The 20,828-nt window shown below is 38.2% G+C and overlaps 1 protein-coding gene across 5 annotated transcripts in view; it reads left to right on the top strand.

Annotated features, from left to right (window-relative positions):
• LOC124118187 (rab11 family-interacting protein 4-like) overlaps positions 1 to 20,828 on the top strand; it is a 297,536-nt gene that overhangs the window by 141,505 nt on the left and 135,203 nt on the right. For all 5 annotated transcript variants that reach the window (XM_046480299.2, XM_048387107.1, XM_048387106.1 and 2 more), the window contains 2 exons: positions 9,611 to 9,719; positions 19,509 to 19,603. In XM_046480299.2, the coding sequence (XP_046336255.1) occupies positions 9,611 to 9,719; positions 19,509 to 19,603 (204 nt within the window). The remainder of the gene's footprint in view (positions 1 to 9,610; positions 9,720 to 19,508; positions 19,604 to 20,828) is intronic.

The following is a 20,828-nucleotide window of genomic DNA, read 5'->3' as shown; positions in this document are numbered from 1 at the left end:
GACGATGCATTTGGCATGAATACCTGGCTCATGAAGCCCTTCTCCAGACGGGTTCTTGCCAATGACGAGAGGATCTTCAACTACCGCCTCTTAAGGGCCAGACGCGTTGTGAAAAATGAATTTGGTATCCTTGCAAACAGATTCCGGTGTTTGCTCTCCGTCATGTTGCAGGACCCTGATACAGTATATGCCATAGTCCTCGCCTGTGTGTGCCTTCACAACATCATGAGGGTCAGATATCCTGGTGAACAGAACCCTCTTATTGATCAAGAGGATGTTAACCACAACGTCATCCCTGGTGCCTGGAGAGAGGGTGCGTTAACATGGACGATGTGCAGAACACCAGGGCTGGCAACTTAGACACCTTGGAAGCGAAGCAGCAGAGGCTGTACCTTAAACACTACGTCAATTCACCTGTCGGGGTGGTGCCATGGCAGAATAGGATGGTATAAAAGATCATCCTTCAGAACGGTCGAATTGTGTTGGATATTTACAGATCATGTTTTATTAAAATTATTGGACTTTGGAATATGTTTTTATTTGTACTTACATAAAAAACATACACTTACATCATTTACAAATGTTAATATCAACCTTTTATTTCTGTCTTTCTTTCTCACTTTGTGAATTTGAAACATATTCTTGAACAATAAAAATTGGAAAAAAATAGATGGAAAAGATTAAAGTTGAACTCTAAAAATGGAAGTGAAATAAAGTACATGTATTTAACAAGAAACTTTATGAGAGTCACATTTCACTCAAGTCTGTTTTCACAGTGATCTGAAAATAGAGCACCAACATTAAAACAGGAACAATATAATGCAAATTTAAAGTTCAAAGTTATATTCATGTACCAAAATATCAGTGACAAACAAGTACCCAAATGCCAATGATTCAAAAGTACCAAAATGTCATAAATTAACAAATACCAAACTGTCGATGGTTCACAAGTACCAAAGTATCAGTGGTTTACAATCACCAAAAATGTCAACAGTTAACTGGTTCAATTTAATAATATTGTAAGTGTCCATTACACTTCATCAATATCAGTGTCCTTACCGGCGTCCAGGGCGAAATTCCAGAAAAGGACATGAGATCGCTAAAGGATTCCGTGTGGCCACCAGCACCACCACCAGCACTTAAGTCTGTACGAGTAACCTGGACAGGGCCGTACGCAGTGTCAGCATTGTCCAAGACAGCAGAAGTGACACTCACCTGGGAGGCTTTTGCTAGCGTTGTCGATGTTGCTGTCTCTGACATTGGCGCTGCAGGTTTACCTGCCTTGGGCAGCAGACGGGGGAGGAAACATGCCACAAAGAGGGGGCTGATATACCTGGTACTGTTGTTGCCATATCGGTAAATATCCTCCCTGACTGGAGGAGTAGCTAAGAGTCTGGAGATGTCTGGCTGCCTCGTAATCAACACGCTCCTGTTGCACTGGCTGTGCAGCTGCTGCCTGCACACGTTTAGAGAGCCCCTTGAAGGTGTTAACCAAGCGTAGAGACTCCGTCTGGAACTCGGACCACAGAGAGTCGTCAATATCCGAAATTGCAGCACCAAACCACTGTGCCCACTGGTGCCGCTCTGCTGCTCTAGGGTCTGTGGGCATTGACATGTGCTTGAACAGCTTCTCCTGCATCTGACTAGACTGCTGAATGCGTTCGTCCAAGTGCTGGAGAAAGGCAGTGGAGTCCTCTCTGCTGGGTTCCTTTTCCTCTTGGCGGCGGCTGATGTGTCCGTCTCCCCACTGGCGGAGGACATGGCGGGTGTTGAGGCGGGAAGCTTGTCCTCTCCAACTTCTTCCTCCTCGTCACTGTCCTGGGAGTCCTGCATCCGCTCTGGGTGTTTCTCATGGATTTTGGACATAAGCTGGAAGCAGAAGAAAGAGAACAAAATTTGCGATAGTTTTTATTCCAAACACGTTCAATTTGAAGTTTCAATTTTAAATTTGTGATCGGCATCGCGCAAATTTTTAATTTAACCCCTCTATAAACAAATTTATATGGTAAGGTGCGCATGCCAATAGAACATCTTGAAATTTACAATAAAGAATGTATGGGGGAAACTAGTATCCAATACACACAGAAAAAAATCAATATTCTCTGATAAATGTTTAGTACAATACAATTACTTTTACAAATGGAACGAACATTTTACACCTCCTTTACAACCACACTCATATTTTAACTAAAAGAAATATTGTGAAATTTGTTACCCTCATATATTTTACAAAGAAATAAGTTCATTCACCTCCACATCCCTCCCTACCCAAATCCACCCCAACCAATCCCCACACACCTTAAAATTTAGAATTTTGAAAACCCCAACCCAAGGAAAAACTAGAAATATCACTGAAGGTGATGAAGACCCCCAGACGCCGCACTATATAGTCCCCAAATACTTCGTATCTGGGGATATAATAAGAAACACATTAAGATAACTTACATCAACTCCAGCCCAACTGGGTATCCTGTAGATGTGTCTTGAGAGGAAGGAGAACTTCTCCAGAATCCGCTTATCCCTTTCTGACAAATGCCCCCTGACCCCGATGGCCGTTTGGTCAGTTTGCCGTACTGGGTTGGGACAGAGTCCACCCAACATTTCAACCTTGGACCTGAAAAATATGAAAAGAAGAAAATATTTCCATTGATCATTATAACAGCTAGTAGATCTATCAGATTTGCATACTAGAAGCTTTGTTAAATATTTCAACTAGTCTGTATCAAAAGAAATAAACAAAAAAGATACAAGAAAAAAACATTAAAAAATTAATGTGGAAATATTCAACCCAAGCACCCTATTAAGGGGTCTCCGGGTACCGCAGTCGGTTGCACGCTCAAATGTCACCATTACAACCCAGGTTCGATTCCCGTTGGGGTGCATGTGATAGGGTACGGTGGTCGCCCACTCGGACGTGGGTTTTCTCAGAGTAGTCCAGTTTCCTCCCACAATAATTACCACAATTTACGCCGCGATCTGTGCAATCGAGATTGTATTAAATAAGCTTCGCTTTCTACAAAATCGATGTAAAATAAATAAACTTTAAACTTTAAGCACCCCTCCCACAACCGAAAAAGAATAAAACTGAATACATGTATATTTTTTACTAACAGTCGCAGATGCCTAGCTCTTGTGCTTTTTCTCTCCAGAGGGCGGTCTTTCTCTCAGTCAGCTTGTAGTCAGCATGGCCCTTGTCGTATAGGAATTCATGTTCCTGGAACCATTGAATGACATCATCCTGTTGCTCCGACGTGAGATGCAGGGGCTGTTGCTGGTTTTTCTCTTTCTTTGCTTCTCTCTCTGTCGCTCGTACAGAAGAAGGGTGGGGTAAAGTCAACTCCCCAACATTACTCGCCTCGTCAGACCGTGACTTTGAGGTTGTCTGGGCCTTGGCCCCATTTGCTCGACGCTTGACTGCTGCTCCTCTCTTACGTGGTGGCATTTTGAAGTTGTGGAATGAACACACGAGGGCAGGAATTCATGTACCGTATTTTCTTGAGTATAGTGCGCACCCGTGTATAATGCGCACCCCCCTCTAGCGGGTTCAATATTTTGAAAAAAAAGAAATTTGAATATTATGCGCAGAAAAAAATTACACCGTACCCTTTCAGCGAAGTCCGGCAAACGAACGGCTGATGAGAAACTTCGTCAGTACAAATTCGAAATTTGAGATAAAAAATCACCAGACATGTTTATTTACCGATTAAATAGTATTTCTTGTTCTGCTAGGCATTGTTTTATATCCAGGGATTAAGATTACCTTGTGTATTGTCTCGTAAACTAAGCCGGAAACAGCAATCAGCTGTACACACGTTTTCTTGGAATCGACCGGTGATTCGGTCAAGACACACCCAATGATATAACTTTATAGGATTTTTAATGCAAGGATCGGCAAAAATTGTATCTGAAACTATTTTTTTTATCAGGAATAATATATTCCATTATTTTCTTAATTATATGCAGCCTTTACTAAACATATTTAACAATATAATAACCCTAAGCGAAGCAGCTGATCGCCATTCCCGGGTATTATTTTTTACATGGAACCAATCTGACCAGTCACCGTCAAGGCTCACACGCACATGATCGCGAGAATTTCATGTTGACAGAGAATCGTCAAACAAAAAAAATATGACTTTTAACGAGTCAAAGTATGTCATTTATGATATATGTATCCATTCTCTGTCAACTAAAGTTCGTTTCAAGGCGTCAATAGCGGTATTCTGACCGTGGTTGCTGTTAATAACGGTGAGTTGTGCGATCTTCCGATCGCTTCACACACGATTTCCCCGAAATTAATAAAAAAATATTAAAAGGAATTTTGAATAAAATTAATGAAATAAGTTACAAACATAAGTCCAGATATACAAATAACACTTTTTATAGCCAGACAGTGTAATTACATGATTATTTTGCGTACTTCAGTATGGATTTGTTGACATGGTATTTCCGGTGTTTCATGCTCACGGTAATGTCTTTCCATGGGGTAAAAAAACATCCAAACTCATAATTCGTGTATAATGCACACCCCCTTCCACACAGCTGTGTTTTTTGGAAAAAAGTGCGCACTATACTCAAGAAAATACGGTATACGGATTGCTTATCGTGGCAGGTCCGTGGCGCTCAGTGAGGGTCCGTACTTATCCGTGCCAGACCGTTCTAATTTGTGCTAACCCGTACTACAATAATAGCGAACTGTTGTGAATCCGCAGTGCATACGCCGTGACACGTGTCATTTTGTACTAAACCGTACCAAACCGTAGCAATCCGTATCACTCCCCGCTGTCAAGTAGCCCATTTTCTGCATTATCCTTGGTTGATCCGTAAATCCCGCAGTCAAACAGTGGTGCATCCGTAGGGGACCACGGATATAGTCTTTTCCGGGGTCATCCATGAGTTTCCATCTGTAGTGGATCCGGCAAGACGAAAATGTGTGACCGGGGCATAAAAGTTTAGAATAGAAGTTGTTTATGATTTATAGTGTAGAAAAAGATTAATCAAGTATTGATATGCGTTTTAAAACCCCCCACATCATATCAATTCAGCGAATTAAGGTGAATAAACAGGTATAACAGACTTGGTCAATAAAAAGATGAAATTTGATATAAAACATCACTAGACATGATTATTTACCATTTAAGTTGAATTTCCTGCTCTCAAAGGCATTGTTTTATATACAGAGATTAAGATTACCATGTGTATTTTCTCGTAAACTGAGCCGAAAAAAGCAATCACCTGTGCACACGTTTCCTCCCAATCTACCGGTGATTCTGTCAAAAAGTACCCAATGATACAACTTGTAATAATTTTGAAGCAAAGGTCAGAAGAAATTGTACCTGAAATAATTATTTTATCAGGAATAATATATTCCAATATCATGTTTTTAGTTGCAGCTTTCACTATATATATTTAAAGGGGCACTGATCTAAAGCAATTCCCCTGGACTGGTTGTTGCCTTTGTTATTGTTTTTTTCCTCGTGAGTACCCGCATGATATAGCAGAAACATAGACTTGTTCGCGACCTGTGCTGCGCAATTCGTAAGCGCATTTGTCACTTTTATTGATAGTATAAGGGTGTATGGTAACATTGATCAACAAAATGAAATACAGTTTTGGAAATAATAAGGAAATATAGTTATCTTTGTGGGTAGCATCAGTAATGGTGACGAAGTTTTGATATGTCACTTGCTTGGTAATTGTGCGATTTTTGTTTACACTATTTTGACTTTCAACACAAATTAGTAAAAAAGTAAATATTTCTCCTGAGCATTGCTTATTTTATTGTGTTTATATTTTTACAGTCAAAAGGTGCAAAATTTTCACTTAAGAAATTTATTAAACGCCTGAATATTCAGTTATTTTACAAATTGACTGAAAAATATGTCCATCTGTATTATTATGACAACGAATTCCAAACATTTTTATGTTTAATATCATCACCACGAGACTGAAAATGGTACGATGAAAAGTACATTTTTATATTGTTTGGCTTCTAATCCTACATAATATTCTATTGTGATGTTTTTAGGCCCTTTTGATCGTCTTAATCAATTTATGTCAATCTGGACAGATTTTTCAGTCAAAATGACTGAAATATTTACACGTTTTATAAATTGCCTGAGAGAATCACATTTTACAAATTGACTGTAATATATACACGCTTACAAAGGAAACGACTTGTGAAAACAATGTCTATCACACATCAAAGAATTTCCCAACCAAGACGTAGAGGAACAAGAATGAATCTGTCCAATGCTACAGCAAATGAAGGAAAACAAAAGGCAAATATCATAATTACAACCTACCAAATTTATAATGTATAATTTTAGACAGCTTCCTTGTTCGAGGAATGTATCCGTGAATATCCACACAAAGGAGGAACAATATCCCACACGTCTGCAGCTGAACAAAGAAACTTATTCGATGTCACATGTCTCTTAACAATCAAATATTTTAAAATATATATATATCGTTTCGGGATATTATAACCCATGTTCGTTTCTCAACTGATCACTTAGATTGTTTCAGGTGTTTCACATAGGTGCCAAGTCTCAAAGGTCGGCTGAGAAAACCCACGTGACAACTATTTTCATAACGTCCTCGGTTCCTAAAATAATCCGTTGAGTTAGATAACAATGAGCAATCAATCAACGTATTATCGCTTAACCCTTTGAACAAAGTTTGTTGTTTGTACATCGGCACTTCACGCCATGATGTGAGTGTATTCCCTTTGATTTAGTAAACCGAGACTTGTAAACACTCACTTTTGACATATCCACTGTGCAAGATAACAGTGATTAATCAATCAACATATTTTCTGTTAATCCTTTGATGACTAGGAACGATCCGTTGATTTACAAAAAAAGTAAATCAACTGATCATTCATCTCTTGCTGGGCTGCCACGTGCATATTACATAACACACATTTCACCTCACTTCAAACATGGATTTAGATTGAATAATTACCCCAGACACAATAAATGCCAAATGGGAACCTTTGTCAGGTATTCTGAGTGGTGCTACCACCAATTATACCTGTAATAAATTCATTAACTGAGCATCAAGTGAATGGCGACAAATACACAATTGTAGGGTTATACCAGAAAACATGGATGGCAACAAGGGTGAGCAATCGTATTATCGACGCAATCCGAAATCCGAAAATGCTTTTACTGCATGGATACTTTTTTTTATTATTAAACTATAACAATCGGGTATTTCCAAATGACGACATCCGATGAGCTCCGCCGTTCTTTTCGTCTGTTTAGGCTGAAGAAATTAATTAACGCCCTTTGTCGAAATATTTATAGACCACGGTCAATCAATCAGTGTTCAAAAATGAGTAAAACAAATATTGCCTCCACGTTTATTCAGCTGTCCTTGCAGACGGTAGCCCAGTCTCTTGTCACGCTCAGTTGCGTTGCGTATCATCCGGGTACTCACGGGGGAAAAACAATAACAAAGGCAACAACCAGTCCTGGGGAATTGCTTTAGATCAGTGCCCCTTTAAAATTATAAGAACCATAAGCATAGCACTTTGGTACAGGTGGTATGCAGGTAATATTTTTATGTATGGAACAATCTGACCAGTCACGGTAGGGACTTCCCGCGATACATGTAATTCAGTTGCGAAAACATTATGTTGACATTTAATAGTTAAACTGCCTCAAATATGACTTTCAACGAGTCAAGGGATGGCATTTATGATATGTGTATCCGTTCTCTTGCAACTAAAGTTCGTTTCAAGGCATCAACAGCAGTAATCTGTTAATAATGGTTGCTGTTAATAACGGTGAGTTGTGCGCTCTACCGATCACTTTGCATACGATTTTCCTGAAATTATTGTAAACATTGTAATTATTGAATGAAATTTTTAATAAAATTAATAAAATAAATTGAAGACATCAGTCCAGATAAACAATGAACACCTTTTTATAACCAAATATTATAATAATCATCTTCCCGAGGCAAGGGAGTTAACTGACTATAAAAGTCCAGTTCCCACCCTTGCCGAACTAGGCTGGTATTATGGAGTTACATTTTGGCTGGACTAACGAGTCTATGCATAGTCCAATCAAAATCATGCAACAAAATCGAAATCCGGTTCGTAAACTGTCATGCAGATTTCAGTCGATTGCAGGATTTGCAAAGCATTTGCACCACCAACTCTTTGTCAACAGAAATTTCCATAATCTTTTCATGTTTTTAATCAAGGTGTTCACGTGATTTCATGCACTTCGCGACGTAACCCTCGTTTTATCACAATATAGATCTTGATTATCAATCAGATCATCTTGACTGGGTTGGACCATTTGGTTTGAAGCAAATGCAAGTGATACGAGAGGTAGAATCTGATTAGTCCATAGGAAAGGCATAGAAGGGACATAACTCGTAATAGCCATTAGTGGCGCTACGATCGAGCCCAGGAATTCCAGCCTAGTTCGGCATGGGTGGAAACTGCACTTTCAAAGTCAGCTAACTCTCTTGCCTTGGAAAGAAATATAATAATAGGATTAAATTGCATACTTCAGTTCAGATTTGTTGACTGGTATTTCCGGTGTTACGTGATCGCGGTGATCAGCTGATAATGTTTTTTTGAGATGGGGGGAAAATATTGTGTCATTGGGAAACTTGAGTTTGTTAAAAATGTAAGTACATTTTGGGAGCCATGGTTTACTGCACTCTATAACCGAGTTAGCACTATATTGAAGGCCGCAATAACGAGGGAACAATGTATAAATATTACATATATCATTTATTGCAATATTGTTTCCCATGCTCTTATCTTTAGTTTCCAATTGAATCCATCACTGATTCTTGCAAACACAGCCACATGCTGGCTCTGCAGTGGGCAACCTTGTGTGTTCATATGTTATATGCTACTAGAAAGTTTCCTTTTGTGTATGAATGTCAATTTATGTGATCTGAAATATTCAATAAATTTCAAGGTGAATTGTTTCAGCTGGACATGGTTATGTGCTTGAAAGTGAGCTCCGAGAATAAGTTTGTGATAATGCTAAGCAAGTGGTGCCATGATACCGGTTAATGCTGTCGCTAGAAAATTTCATGAAACCAGTTACTTCCATCTTGCGCTGGAGCAGCACATGAATGAGTTTTCCTTACAACACTGACATGGCTGCAGGGTTTTAGCTTAACAGCTCTTAAAATAACATTAACTTTCAAAACTATATGCTTTTTCTGAAGTAATTATATTTATGTGAGCACTATGATATTACATACAAAAGAAATACACAACTGCACATTTTGTCATGTTTAAGAAGAGATAATGATGTATCTCTGCTTTTGCATGTAGTGCTAATACTGTTCTTATTTGTGACTCATCTTCTCAGATATTTCGATAATGTTTGGGAATGTTGTATCCATTATGGGATTTGAAACAGTTGGAAAATAAATGTGTCATATTAAAACAATTGATCTCATCAATGAAACCCCTTTGTGTAAAGGCAAATGTAACTGCTGTGTATGTATAGAGAATATAATAATTATTGGTTTCAATTTGATTCCAGCTCATGTTAAGTAGTTGTTATTTCAAAGCTTTCTAGCAAAACAGTTCACAGTATCGTCAATAATTTATTTGATGTTTGTGCAGGCAGCTTCAACGAGATTCTCATTCTCCTAACAGTACAAGGAGAAGCAGCTTTGGGTCAGATATAGTCTACGACGACATTGATGGCAACTTTCAAAATATAGATGACCGGGTAAGTGCTTATTGTCTTTTGTTAAATTATGGACAGATTATTATGTGTGCCAGTACTCAGACATTCCCATGTAAATGGGAATGCTTTAAGCTTTTGCCATGATTTGACCACCACCCCTTTAGTGAATTTTCCATCAACCTTGACATTCTCACATTGTTGCCAAAGCAGGTAGGTGACCATTATATTGGTCATTAACGGTCTGATCATTCGGGAGGTAGTCCACCAGTAGGATTGCTTTGGAATCCCAGAAAATCAAAGCCATCACCTTGCCAGCGGCTGGAACAGACTTTGCCTTCCTCATCAGAGGAACATATATCCTGCAATAATTCTCCTGCAATAATTCTACTGCCCAGGCAAGCACCCAGAGGGAGGGTACATATACTTGTTTGTTGGGACTTAGGTCTACGTCAATAGCAGCCATCATCCGGTGCGTCCATTTGTTTAAATTGTGTCCCGATCGTCTACCTGCTCACCTCTGTCTTATGCATGTGATGTCTCAGAAGTTGATTGAAGACCTGTGTGATAAATGGGTATTGTTGATCAATTCCTCTTCTCATTCTTACCTTATTCAATCTCTACCCGAGCTTGATTGGTTTGACGAAGCGAAAAAAAGAGATGCCACGTTCGAAGTCAGTTGCAACAACATATCACTATGGTTTATGCACAGTCATCCTGCCACACGTATGGAATCGTTAACACTGATTTTCTGTGAGGGAATATTCCTCTCGAGATTAGAGCGATCGCCTCAACCATGGTTCTGCATAGCAACTGTTCTATCAGAGCAATCATGGAAGGATGTTTTTGGAGGTCTGACACTGTCTTAGCTAGCCATTATCTAAGAGATGTGGCACGTGAAGACGTCAAAGGCATTTGTAGCTTTGGCCCTTTGGCAGTAGCCCAGCAGCTGAGCAAACCCTGACACAAATAATGAACTCCTTCTGTCCAGAGCCAGTCTTACCCAACTCATGCATTGTTCTGACATGCCCGTTAGGGGGATTATCAGGCTCATAGTCTTGGTTCAGTAACTCCGTTCTTTGAGTTTAGCTTGCGCTATTTTCTTCTTACTGTTTGTTTACCTGGACTTATACTCATTTCTCTCTGAGAGATAAGATTGAACAAGTATAACTGTTCTGCACTTGTTACGCCATACGGTTTCCTTGACACGCGTGTCGCTTGAAGGGTTTATATTTATTGAGGTCCCGTCTCGTGCAGTGTTTATTTGACACGCCAGTTCGGGGGATTTTCAAGTTTTCAGCTTTGGCTTGGTAACACAGTTTGTAAAGATTTTAGCTTACACTAATATTCTTTTTTACTGTTTGTTTATATGGACTTGTCCTCAATTCTCATGTTCTTTCTGTAAATTAGACTGAACCAGCCCACCCATCCAGCTCTTTGTTTTTGCCATACAGTTTCCTAAACAACATATTGTTTGAAGGGATTATATATATTGAGTTTTAACATCTAAAGGTAAACCCACCAGCAAACCGTCTGATACAGATGCATGAAGGAGTAATGCAGGATGAGAATTTTTTTTAGTAAAATATAAATATTTTTTACATTTGTGTACTTATCCTGCATTACCACATCTAAAGGTCCTCCCCTCTCAGACCTGCCTCCCCCTTATAGCTTCAAAAAACTTTGTAAGCCAGGGTGACGATCAGGAATGTGATTTGATGTGACAGTAAAGTTTCTTGCGATCATTGCTTTAAAATTCTTTGAATACAAGCAATACAATTCAAATGGTAAAAAATCATCATGTCAAGTAATGTTTTATCATAAAATTTCTTATAATTCTCCAAATACCACCTCTGTTACACCATTGCCATATATGCTGTATGTTGGTTGTATTTCCACTATAAACATCTTTAAATTTTCAACAAAAGTCCTCTTTGGATGCTGCCATGGCCTATTGTGGTTTACTTCTTGTCAACCAAGCAAATGAGGGAATTACTAAGCTGCAAAGTGATGACAAGTTACCCCCGCCTTCATAGAAACTGAACACATGATTGTCCATTGCGGAATCCATAAGGAATTTTTTATCATGGTTCAAGACTCATTCCTAGATACATTTAGTCAATTTCCGAGAGAGAGAAATTCATAATATTCGTAGAAAGTAATTAAAAGACCATGTGAAAGTGATGAAATCAGACGCTCTGTAATCGGCTTAGAAAAACAAACCTATCTGGGGGCATGGCCTTGAGGCTACGGGCACTGCCGTTTCATGGCTGTTACGTTTTCCGCATTTATCTGTCTCATGATTCTTGCTGTTATACATATACTTTTTCTGCTATTTCTGTTTATCCTACAAAAATATCAACATTGCATACTTTGTTGAATGTGTGAAAGGACCTTTGATCTTGACATTTGGAACGACTAAGATACCATTTGTGAAAACACAACAAGCAATGAGATAGAATGCAAAATATTTAATATACATGATAACAAACACATACATCATAATGGTTTTGGCACGAACTTGGGAGCTGACTGATTCTTATCACTGACTGAGAGATAGGTAAGAGTCCTGGGGCCGCTGCGGTGGCTCGGAAAGTGGTCTGCGGACCAGGGCTGCGACCTGAGCTCTGGTGATAGCTTATTACAAGGAGAAAGAACGACTGAGAGCTAAGTGAGGGTCCTGGGGCCGCTGCGGCGGCTCGGACGGTGGTCTGCGGACCGAGGCTGCGACCTGAGCTCTGGTGGTAGCTTATTACAAGGAGAAGGAACGACCGAGGCTAGGTGAGGGTCCTGGGGCCGCTGCCGACACTCTAGATGAGTGGAAATAGCCTGGCCAATGAAAGGCCAATCAAAGGTGAAGACCTAAGCCGGTGTAGAGAGGGTGGGCTGGCGGGTATGGCAATTTTTGTAGCAAGTCTTGTTGTCCTTCTAGCTTTGGGAGAGGAATGGAGAGACACGGGGCTTATGGGTAAATAGGCTCCTGTGCGCATGCGCAGAGGGGGAATTTGAAACCTTACGAGGGATAGTTGTAGAGTAACATAAACACGTACATGTGAATAAATTTTATAATACACTGGACATGCATGTAGTAAGTAGAAAACAAAATACGTTGAATTTGCACAAACCACAATATTAAATTATCATATTAACAATCTGTAACTAGCGTTTTAATACTGACATCCTTTTTAGGTACTAAAAAACCAGCTGACCTCGGCTCTATTCCACACAGTAAATGCCTGTCAGGGATTATTCCCTGAATAAACATCTGAAGGCATCATCAGTTTTGTGACTAAGGTTACATAAGTTGTGGACACTGTAATCAAATGGATGAGCAGACAGAAAAATGACATGTATTACAAAATCAGAGGCAGAAGCAGGTATACTGGTCGTCGTCACTATCATCATGATAGTTGAAATTGTGCAGCACTATGTTAACCCAGTAAGAGCATTCCCCGAAGTAGGGGAATTTTTCGTTTGGGGGCTGATTTTGCCTGTCATTTTATAATTTTGGTCAAGCATGTGTGATTAAGTATGCCCTAAAGCAGGGGTCCGGAAAATTTAAAATCCCAATCGGACATTTGCATTTAGGCCACGCCCCCTTCAAATTGCGTATTTTAGGACGACTTTTCACACATTGGAAGTTTTTACGTATTGATAATATGATGAATTATGAATTGTTTCAATTTAAATTGTTAATTCACCGGACAATTAATGACAAATAATATCATTTTAGATATACATGGAAAACATACGTTTGTTTCTGTTATAATAACGATCTGTTAACGTAGTGAATGGTCTAATTAATATTCATGAGTTATATTCATGAGTCTGCTCAAGTGTACGCGTTGTAACATTTGGATCGAGACTATTATCCCATATTTGGTTATCACGTGACCTCACGGGAAAAGTGTTTTTTTTAAACTAAAGATTATTTAAAAACAAGACAGATAATAAAAAAACAAATACTAAAATATCGTTGACAGGAATAGTTATTTGAATACTTTTTTCATCTGTACTTAATTATTGACCATAAAAAAATGATATCGATCGTCACAGAAAGCAAAATGGCGGTCAATCAAGATTCAATATACGACTAGCTACTGAAAACAATAAAATCTGCAAATCCTCATTGAATGTCAACCAAGTGAAAGTCGTTAGCCACGACTTACAAATGATCGTCCAGACTTTGAGGGTTTGGCAGATCCCTTGAAACATTTAATTGCTGTTATTTATTAGATGCTAATCCTATTTGTTAATCCCCATTTTTGTGTACATCGACCGCAATTAAATGTTTCAAGGCATATAGATGTCATGGCTCCAGGGTAATGAGCCGTTGCAATTAAATGTTCTTTAGACAATGGGTGTCGTAAATCAGTCACCATGACAATGGATTGATGCGTGAATTTGCACAGTTGTTTGCCTTGTTAGACTCTATCAGTTGCAGAATAAAAGCCAGACACATACGTGGAAATTTAACATCTTAGTAAGTCTTTCACATCCTGGGAAATTTAACATCTTAGTAAGTCTGTCACATCCTGGGAAATTTAACATCTTAGTAAGCCAATCACACCCTGAGACATTTAACATCTTAGTAATTCTGTCACATGCTGGGAAATTTAACATCTTAGTAAGCCAACCACAACCTGAGACATTTAACATCTTAGTAAGTCTGTCACATCCTGGGAAATTTAACATCTTAGTAAGCCAACCACAACCTGAGACATTTAACATCTTAGTAAATCTATCACATCCTGGGAAATTTAACATCTTAGTAAGCCAATCACATCCTGAGACATTTAAGATCTTAGTAATTCTGTCACATGCTGGGAAATTTAACATCTTAGTAAGCCAACCACAACCTGAGACATTTAACATCTTAGTAAGTCTGTCACATCCTGGGAAATTTAACATCTTAGTAAGCCAACCACAACCTGAGACATTTAACATCTTAGTAAGTCTGTCACATCCTGGGAAATTTAACATCTTAGTAAGCCAATCACACCCTGGGAAATTTAACATCTTAGTAAATCTATCACATCCTGGGAAATTTAACATCTTAGTAAGCCAATCACATCCTGAGACATTTAAGATCTTAGTAATTCTGTCACATGCTGGGAAATTTAACATCTTAGTAAGCCAACCACAACCTGAGACATTTAACATCTTAGTAAGTCTGTCACATCCTGGGAAATTTAACATCTTAGTAAGCCAATCACATCCTGAGACATTTAACATCTTATTAAGTCTGTCACACCCTGGGAAATTTAACATCTTAGTAAGTCTATCACGTCCAGGGAAATTTAACATCGTATTGAGTCTGTCACATCGGAGGAGAATAGTGAACACACTTAAGTATTTCGCTGGATAACATCAGTTTGGAACACCTGATCTGGACCTCCCCATGTCTCAACAACAAGGTCCCTGTATATGTAAGTCCGCTACCAGATCTTCTTGCACTCCAAGTTTATGCATTGTCCATAGATTGAACGTGTCCATTTGCTCACGCCTTTCCCCAGTGGTCTCTCACGAGCAGAGCTCTTCGGAGATCGAGATCATGGTTAGTAAACAGCAGCCTGGGGAGGTAACGTAACCATTTGTACCATATTTGTCGTCTAGTACCAGGACCTGGCAGGCACTGGTTAATGGCAGAGGACACACTTAGAAGGTAATGGGGTGGGATCAAGAGACCTGAAGGGATGACATCAAAACGAAGTGAGATATATGTATACCCCATATTCGATGATATGCTTACACAAGTAGGATTAATGTACATCAATTACAATATAATGACAAGGCCGATGAATTAACGGGGGAAATGCCAATAAAGTACAATGAAGGTGTAGTAATGGGGCTGTGTGTAAGAACAAGGAGGTGACTGTGGTAACACTAACAATAAGGCAATCAAGATGTCCATTTCTGGTTGATGATATAATTAAAGCATAATAATTTATAGAGTACCTCTATTACATCAGGAGTAACCCCACACGCTTCCCCAATAATCTGCAAATAGTTGCATATAGTTGTGAGTATTGGAATGAAGGGAGGTTTTCCTGCCTCGCGCATGCACATAAGTCGGTATTAGTTTCTTTCACAATTTCTTATCGATAGTTGACAGTGAAGAAGACTTCCGTTGAAAATCTGAAGATTTTTATCCACCTGTTTTGATAAGGTGGGGTGGAGGTGGGTAGGGGGTGGAATATAGTGATCAGTATGTCCATCTGTCCTCTGTCCGTTTTCCATTTCTGGATCAGAACTCTAAAAACATGAATATTTTTAATGAAACTGTCTATGCAGATTGGTCTAGTGGTGAATTGGGCATGGTGCCTTTTAATGATTTGGGATATTGAAAAATATTGAACAGCTGTATTTTTTTCTTCACTGAACTTAAGGTATCCAACAGCAATGAACCAAAAGTTTGGTATAAGTAGCCAAATTGAACTAGATTAAATATTGGGGAGAAGATATTTTCATCTCCTGATGACTCTTGTTAATTCAAAGCACTTCACGATGAGCGGCATGCAGTCCGATAATTTCTTTTTAATGTCATCACATTTTCCATTTGATCATTAATTTTTGTTCGTTGATAAAAGGAAGACATTTCAAGTCCCTCAGTTTCTTAAATAGCAAGTCTGGTTAAATTAATTACAAACAAAAGCATTGTTTCGATGAAACTGACCCGATCATGTCAACAGTAGTAACCAAACAACTCCACATGCATCATGATCCTGTAATACGTTTTCAGTCCTGTTGTTATGTCTTAACTTAATTACCTAGAATTATTTTCCTAAATTTGTAAATCTTTTTTAAAAAATATATCGAGTTCCAAGTTCTAAATTGTTACCTAACTTGTGGTTTGTGTAATTGAAAGAGCACTACTTATGATAAAAAAAATGTGATGACATCCAAAATTGAAACTTATTTACATAGTAAAAAATTATAATATATAATGCAGATCATTAGAGGTCATCAAGATAGTTGCTTTGAAGTGGTAAGGTTTTCGGTCACCATTGAAGGTTAATGTCATTGGAATGGAAATTCTTATGGTTGTTCTAGTTTTTTTCGTACAGAACTAACCCCTGTGTTTGGATGACATGTTTGTAAGAGCTTACACACGTTTTCAACGAAACTATTCAATCATGTGATTGGCTGCATTTGAGGGTCAACCTCATTAAACTAGACATGTTTCTAACTTTCTTATTAAGGTAGGTGGAGGCATGGAACTTGCATAGTTTAGTTTAGACCTTGTTTTGACCATGCTCTTAATTTTTCTCAAAATGCATCTTTGAAGTTTACACTGTTTCTTTCATGCTGATTGGCTGAAGGGGTAGTCACGTGATCTAATATTTGGGGTTCACACACCTGTGAACGGACAAAAAAAAGTTCACACGATGTGAACAATTTTTTGTGAAATTGATCGTGTAAACTTTTGCCGGAACTACTTTCCAGGGTTTCCCCGAATTCTCGATCGGTGTGTACGATTAACTCGTTTTTCTATTTTCTTTTTAATTCCTGCATTTATCAGCAACATAATTAATTTAGTATTTTTGCCTGGTCTTGTAACATTTCATCTGACTTATAAATAAATAAATGCTTTGGTTCTGGTGATTGATGTCATCTAACTGCTACATGAAACAAAATGGATTGTCCTTGCAGTGATTTGGATATGGAATGGCTATATCTTTCAATACTAATAACGCAAGTGAAGAAAATTAATTCTGTAAAATGAATGGTGAACGAAATTGATTTATTGAGCGATACTGACTTTGATGCCTTGTTTTCGGAAATGACAGGAATCTAGCACCAATGAAAACAATTTCGTACCCTGCTCAGATGTGGCCGCTGACACGTACAGAGCAAACGCGACTGCTCCTGATGGAGTCCTCCTGATCAATCCCAAACTAAACTCCGATTTACTATCGTATCGGGAAAATAATCTAAGATTTTGAGAAAACATAAAAAGGTAAGGAATGAAACTTAAATTTAAAAAAACAAAAAACTTGCCTACCTCTTTTATCGATTGGTCATCGGAGACGAGAAAATATCCGTAGACAGAATTAGAAATCTACTATTCCGATTTCTGAGTTGGCCGACCTTCTCCGTGCATTCTAGGCCGAGAAGCAGCGGCACATAAGGAGTGACGGGGCACAGTAATGAAGCTGGCATCAGGTCATACAGTAGGTCCATCTCGGGGTGACAAGAAACACCAGCTAAGCAAAGTATTACAGCACACGTGACAAATCCCAAAGTCCAAATACAACACACCCTGACGTTGAAAATTAACAGAAAACACACAAGTTTCAGAGCACTCGGTTCAATTCCCACCAGTCCATTCTGCATCGTCCGAATTGGTTTGCGATTATCCAAACACAAGCAACACATTCATAAATCGGTGATATTCCCAATTTGCTAGTGCCGTTGAGAGGGTTCACGCGTCGGGGTGTTTTCCATAACTACTCCATAAACGTCATTTTCAACAGCAGTATGTATAAATTTCATCCTCATGCTCCCGTTCGACTCGAAATGCACCTCTTTACAAACTTATGTGACGTCATATATAAATCCGCGCTTGAAGGTTGACCTCGCCTCGGTGCATCGAGGTCATGTTTATATTTTTGTTCAACTTCCTGTAACCTATTTTTAAGATTTGATTTATCCCAAATATTGTTTGTAAATTTGTTCAGAGAATGAAATTATGTTGACTCATTTCAAGATTATGTTGTATATATTCAAAGAACTATTTTTCTTTGCGTAACTGAGTATGAGTGGGGAAACGTATACGACCGAGAGCCAGCAAATACCGACAATATAACATTGTTGCAATGTTCTTCGATGAAACCAGAGGACTTCAAATTTAAGCAAACATTGTTACGATATTATTCGGCGAAACAGTAAACTACAAAGTATGAAATTATAAGAATTGAACGTCAGTTTGGATGGGTTCATTGAAGTGTGAACGATTTAAAAGCGCTGGTTAAACTTTCATGTGAACCTCCGAGCTTGCGAGACCAATGAGATCCCTGAGATGTTCAATGGGACTAATGTCTGGACTCTTGGCGGGCCAGGGGAGCACTTTGACATCGTGACTCTCTGAACTCTGCATGTCCCTAGCTGTTTGGCAAATTGACACATCACCCAGTCTCTTCCGATCGTCTGTCATTTTTGCCCAACTGTCATGTACTGTGTTAGCATTGTAGTGGATGTGTTATAGCCTTTACTCTTTTGTCCATGAATGGCTCAGCAAGCATGTATGTCTTTATACCCATTACATCATGGTTTGCACATGCCAAATCTACTGTTGAGATGTGTTTCTGTTCATTGTTTGGTAGACAAAGCTGGGAACCCATGGAAGCATGTCATTTTACTGTGTCTAAAACTAAGTATTCCTTATTCATTTCCATCAGTGTATTTCTCCTGATGATGACATCAAGTATTTTTAAGATCATGAGATTTTTGTGTCAGTTGATAGACCTCAGTATTTATGCAGAAAATATTTGACTATCAATGCTGACAGCTTTGTCTTTGTTGACATTGTAATTGTTGAGTACATGCCCCAGTGAGGTATAGTGCTGTGGCACTATTTGTTTAACCTTTGAAATGTTTAAATGTTTATGTTATTATTTATTAAGTTGTAACTAAGCTTTTAACTCAGTTGTAACATGTCTCACATGAATTATATCTTTACTTCAATGTTTAACATAGCATCACACACATACATTTCAAGAAACCTTATAGAAATGAAACATCAAAACCAGTTTTGTCTAATCTTTTTATCTTCAACCAGACAGTTGTCAAAAGTTATATGAGTTAAAATACTTCTTTCTTCTTTACTCACAGATGAAGTATCTAGAATCCCAAATTCACAAGTTATCTGACAATCAACTTACCACACACTCTACTTTGAAAAAGGAAAATTCTTCTCTAAAATCAAAGTAAGTGACTGTAACCATGTAGAACAGGTATTCTTCGAAGTTTTTTTGAATTCTGATTTTACTACTGCCCATTGTTTTTGTATCACAGGACATTTTTAATGTGACCTTGATTATATCATCCGTTTATTGGTTAAATGTTCTGGCTGTAGTCTGTAAAAGAGTATAGTTGACAAGTTAATATTCTTTTTTTCACATGTGTTTCATTTGATTATGTTGGCAAGTATTATCATGTACATCCCTAAGTAAAGTATCCTTAAAATGATGCAAATATAAATGTTTCAACATTGCCCTACAGATACAGTGAATGTCATTCCAAAAAGTATCTTTGCCATTTTCACTATAATACCTATTTCAATACAAGATCAAATATAAGTATCTCAGTTTGGATATTGAAAACTACTAAATTTATTACTTTCATTTTCCATAAACCCATTGTGTCAGCAGTTATTGCTCTATTTTATAACAGAGCTAACCTTTTATAGTACTACCTTTTAGTTTGAATGTTTATTGAAGTAAAAATTGAATTACCCATACAAATTTTATGTATGACTGGCAATCGGCTATTAATATAATAAAAGTAATTCCTTCAATTACCCTACGTCTTTTACATCATAGCCACTAATCCATATTTTGGCTGACCTCACATCATAAAATCTTCAGGGCCTAGATTTTCGAAACGATCTTAGCTAAGATATATCTTAACAACTTACATTCAAATATAAGATATCTTAAGGTTAAGATAAGATAGATTTTCGAAACTATCCTAAACCTGTCGCAGATCGTTCAGAGTTACGATACCATACGATATCGTAACTCTGACAGAGAACTCATTTGTGTTAGAGATTGAAAAATCGGGGTGTTTCCAAATGATGTCACTGGGATTTCCAAGCTGCTGACAATAACAACAACATATATGAGTGACAGTGAATTCATGACCACATTGTCAGGTCACATTGTTTAACATGCACATATTTGAGTGAAATTCTGTACAATCCTACATGTAGACGTTTTCTTCTTATGATAAACGATGCCATGACTACCCGAACACAAATAACATTCGTGTGCCATGCAATAGCATTTTTCAAAACCAATAAATGTTATAATCAATAAGTGTAGTGTTACCACACTTTAGCTATTAGAATTGAAATAATGTGCGAAAAGATACTTCACTTTTTTCCCTTCAAACGGTCCTCTCGTGAGCGTGCAGAACTGTATGATATAAACA

Source organism: Haliotis rufescens, unplaced genomic scaffold, assembly GCF_023055435.1.
Source record: "Haliotis rufescens isolate VD_foot unplaced genomic scaffold, xgHalRufe1.0.p SCAF_65, whole genome shotgun sequence".
Classification (NCBI taxonomy): Eukaryota; Metazoa; Mollusca; class Gastropoda; order Lepetellida; family Haliotidae; genus Haliotis; species Haliotis rufescens.
This window is presented reverse-complemented; position numbering and strand designations above follow the sequence as displayed.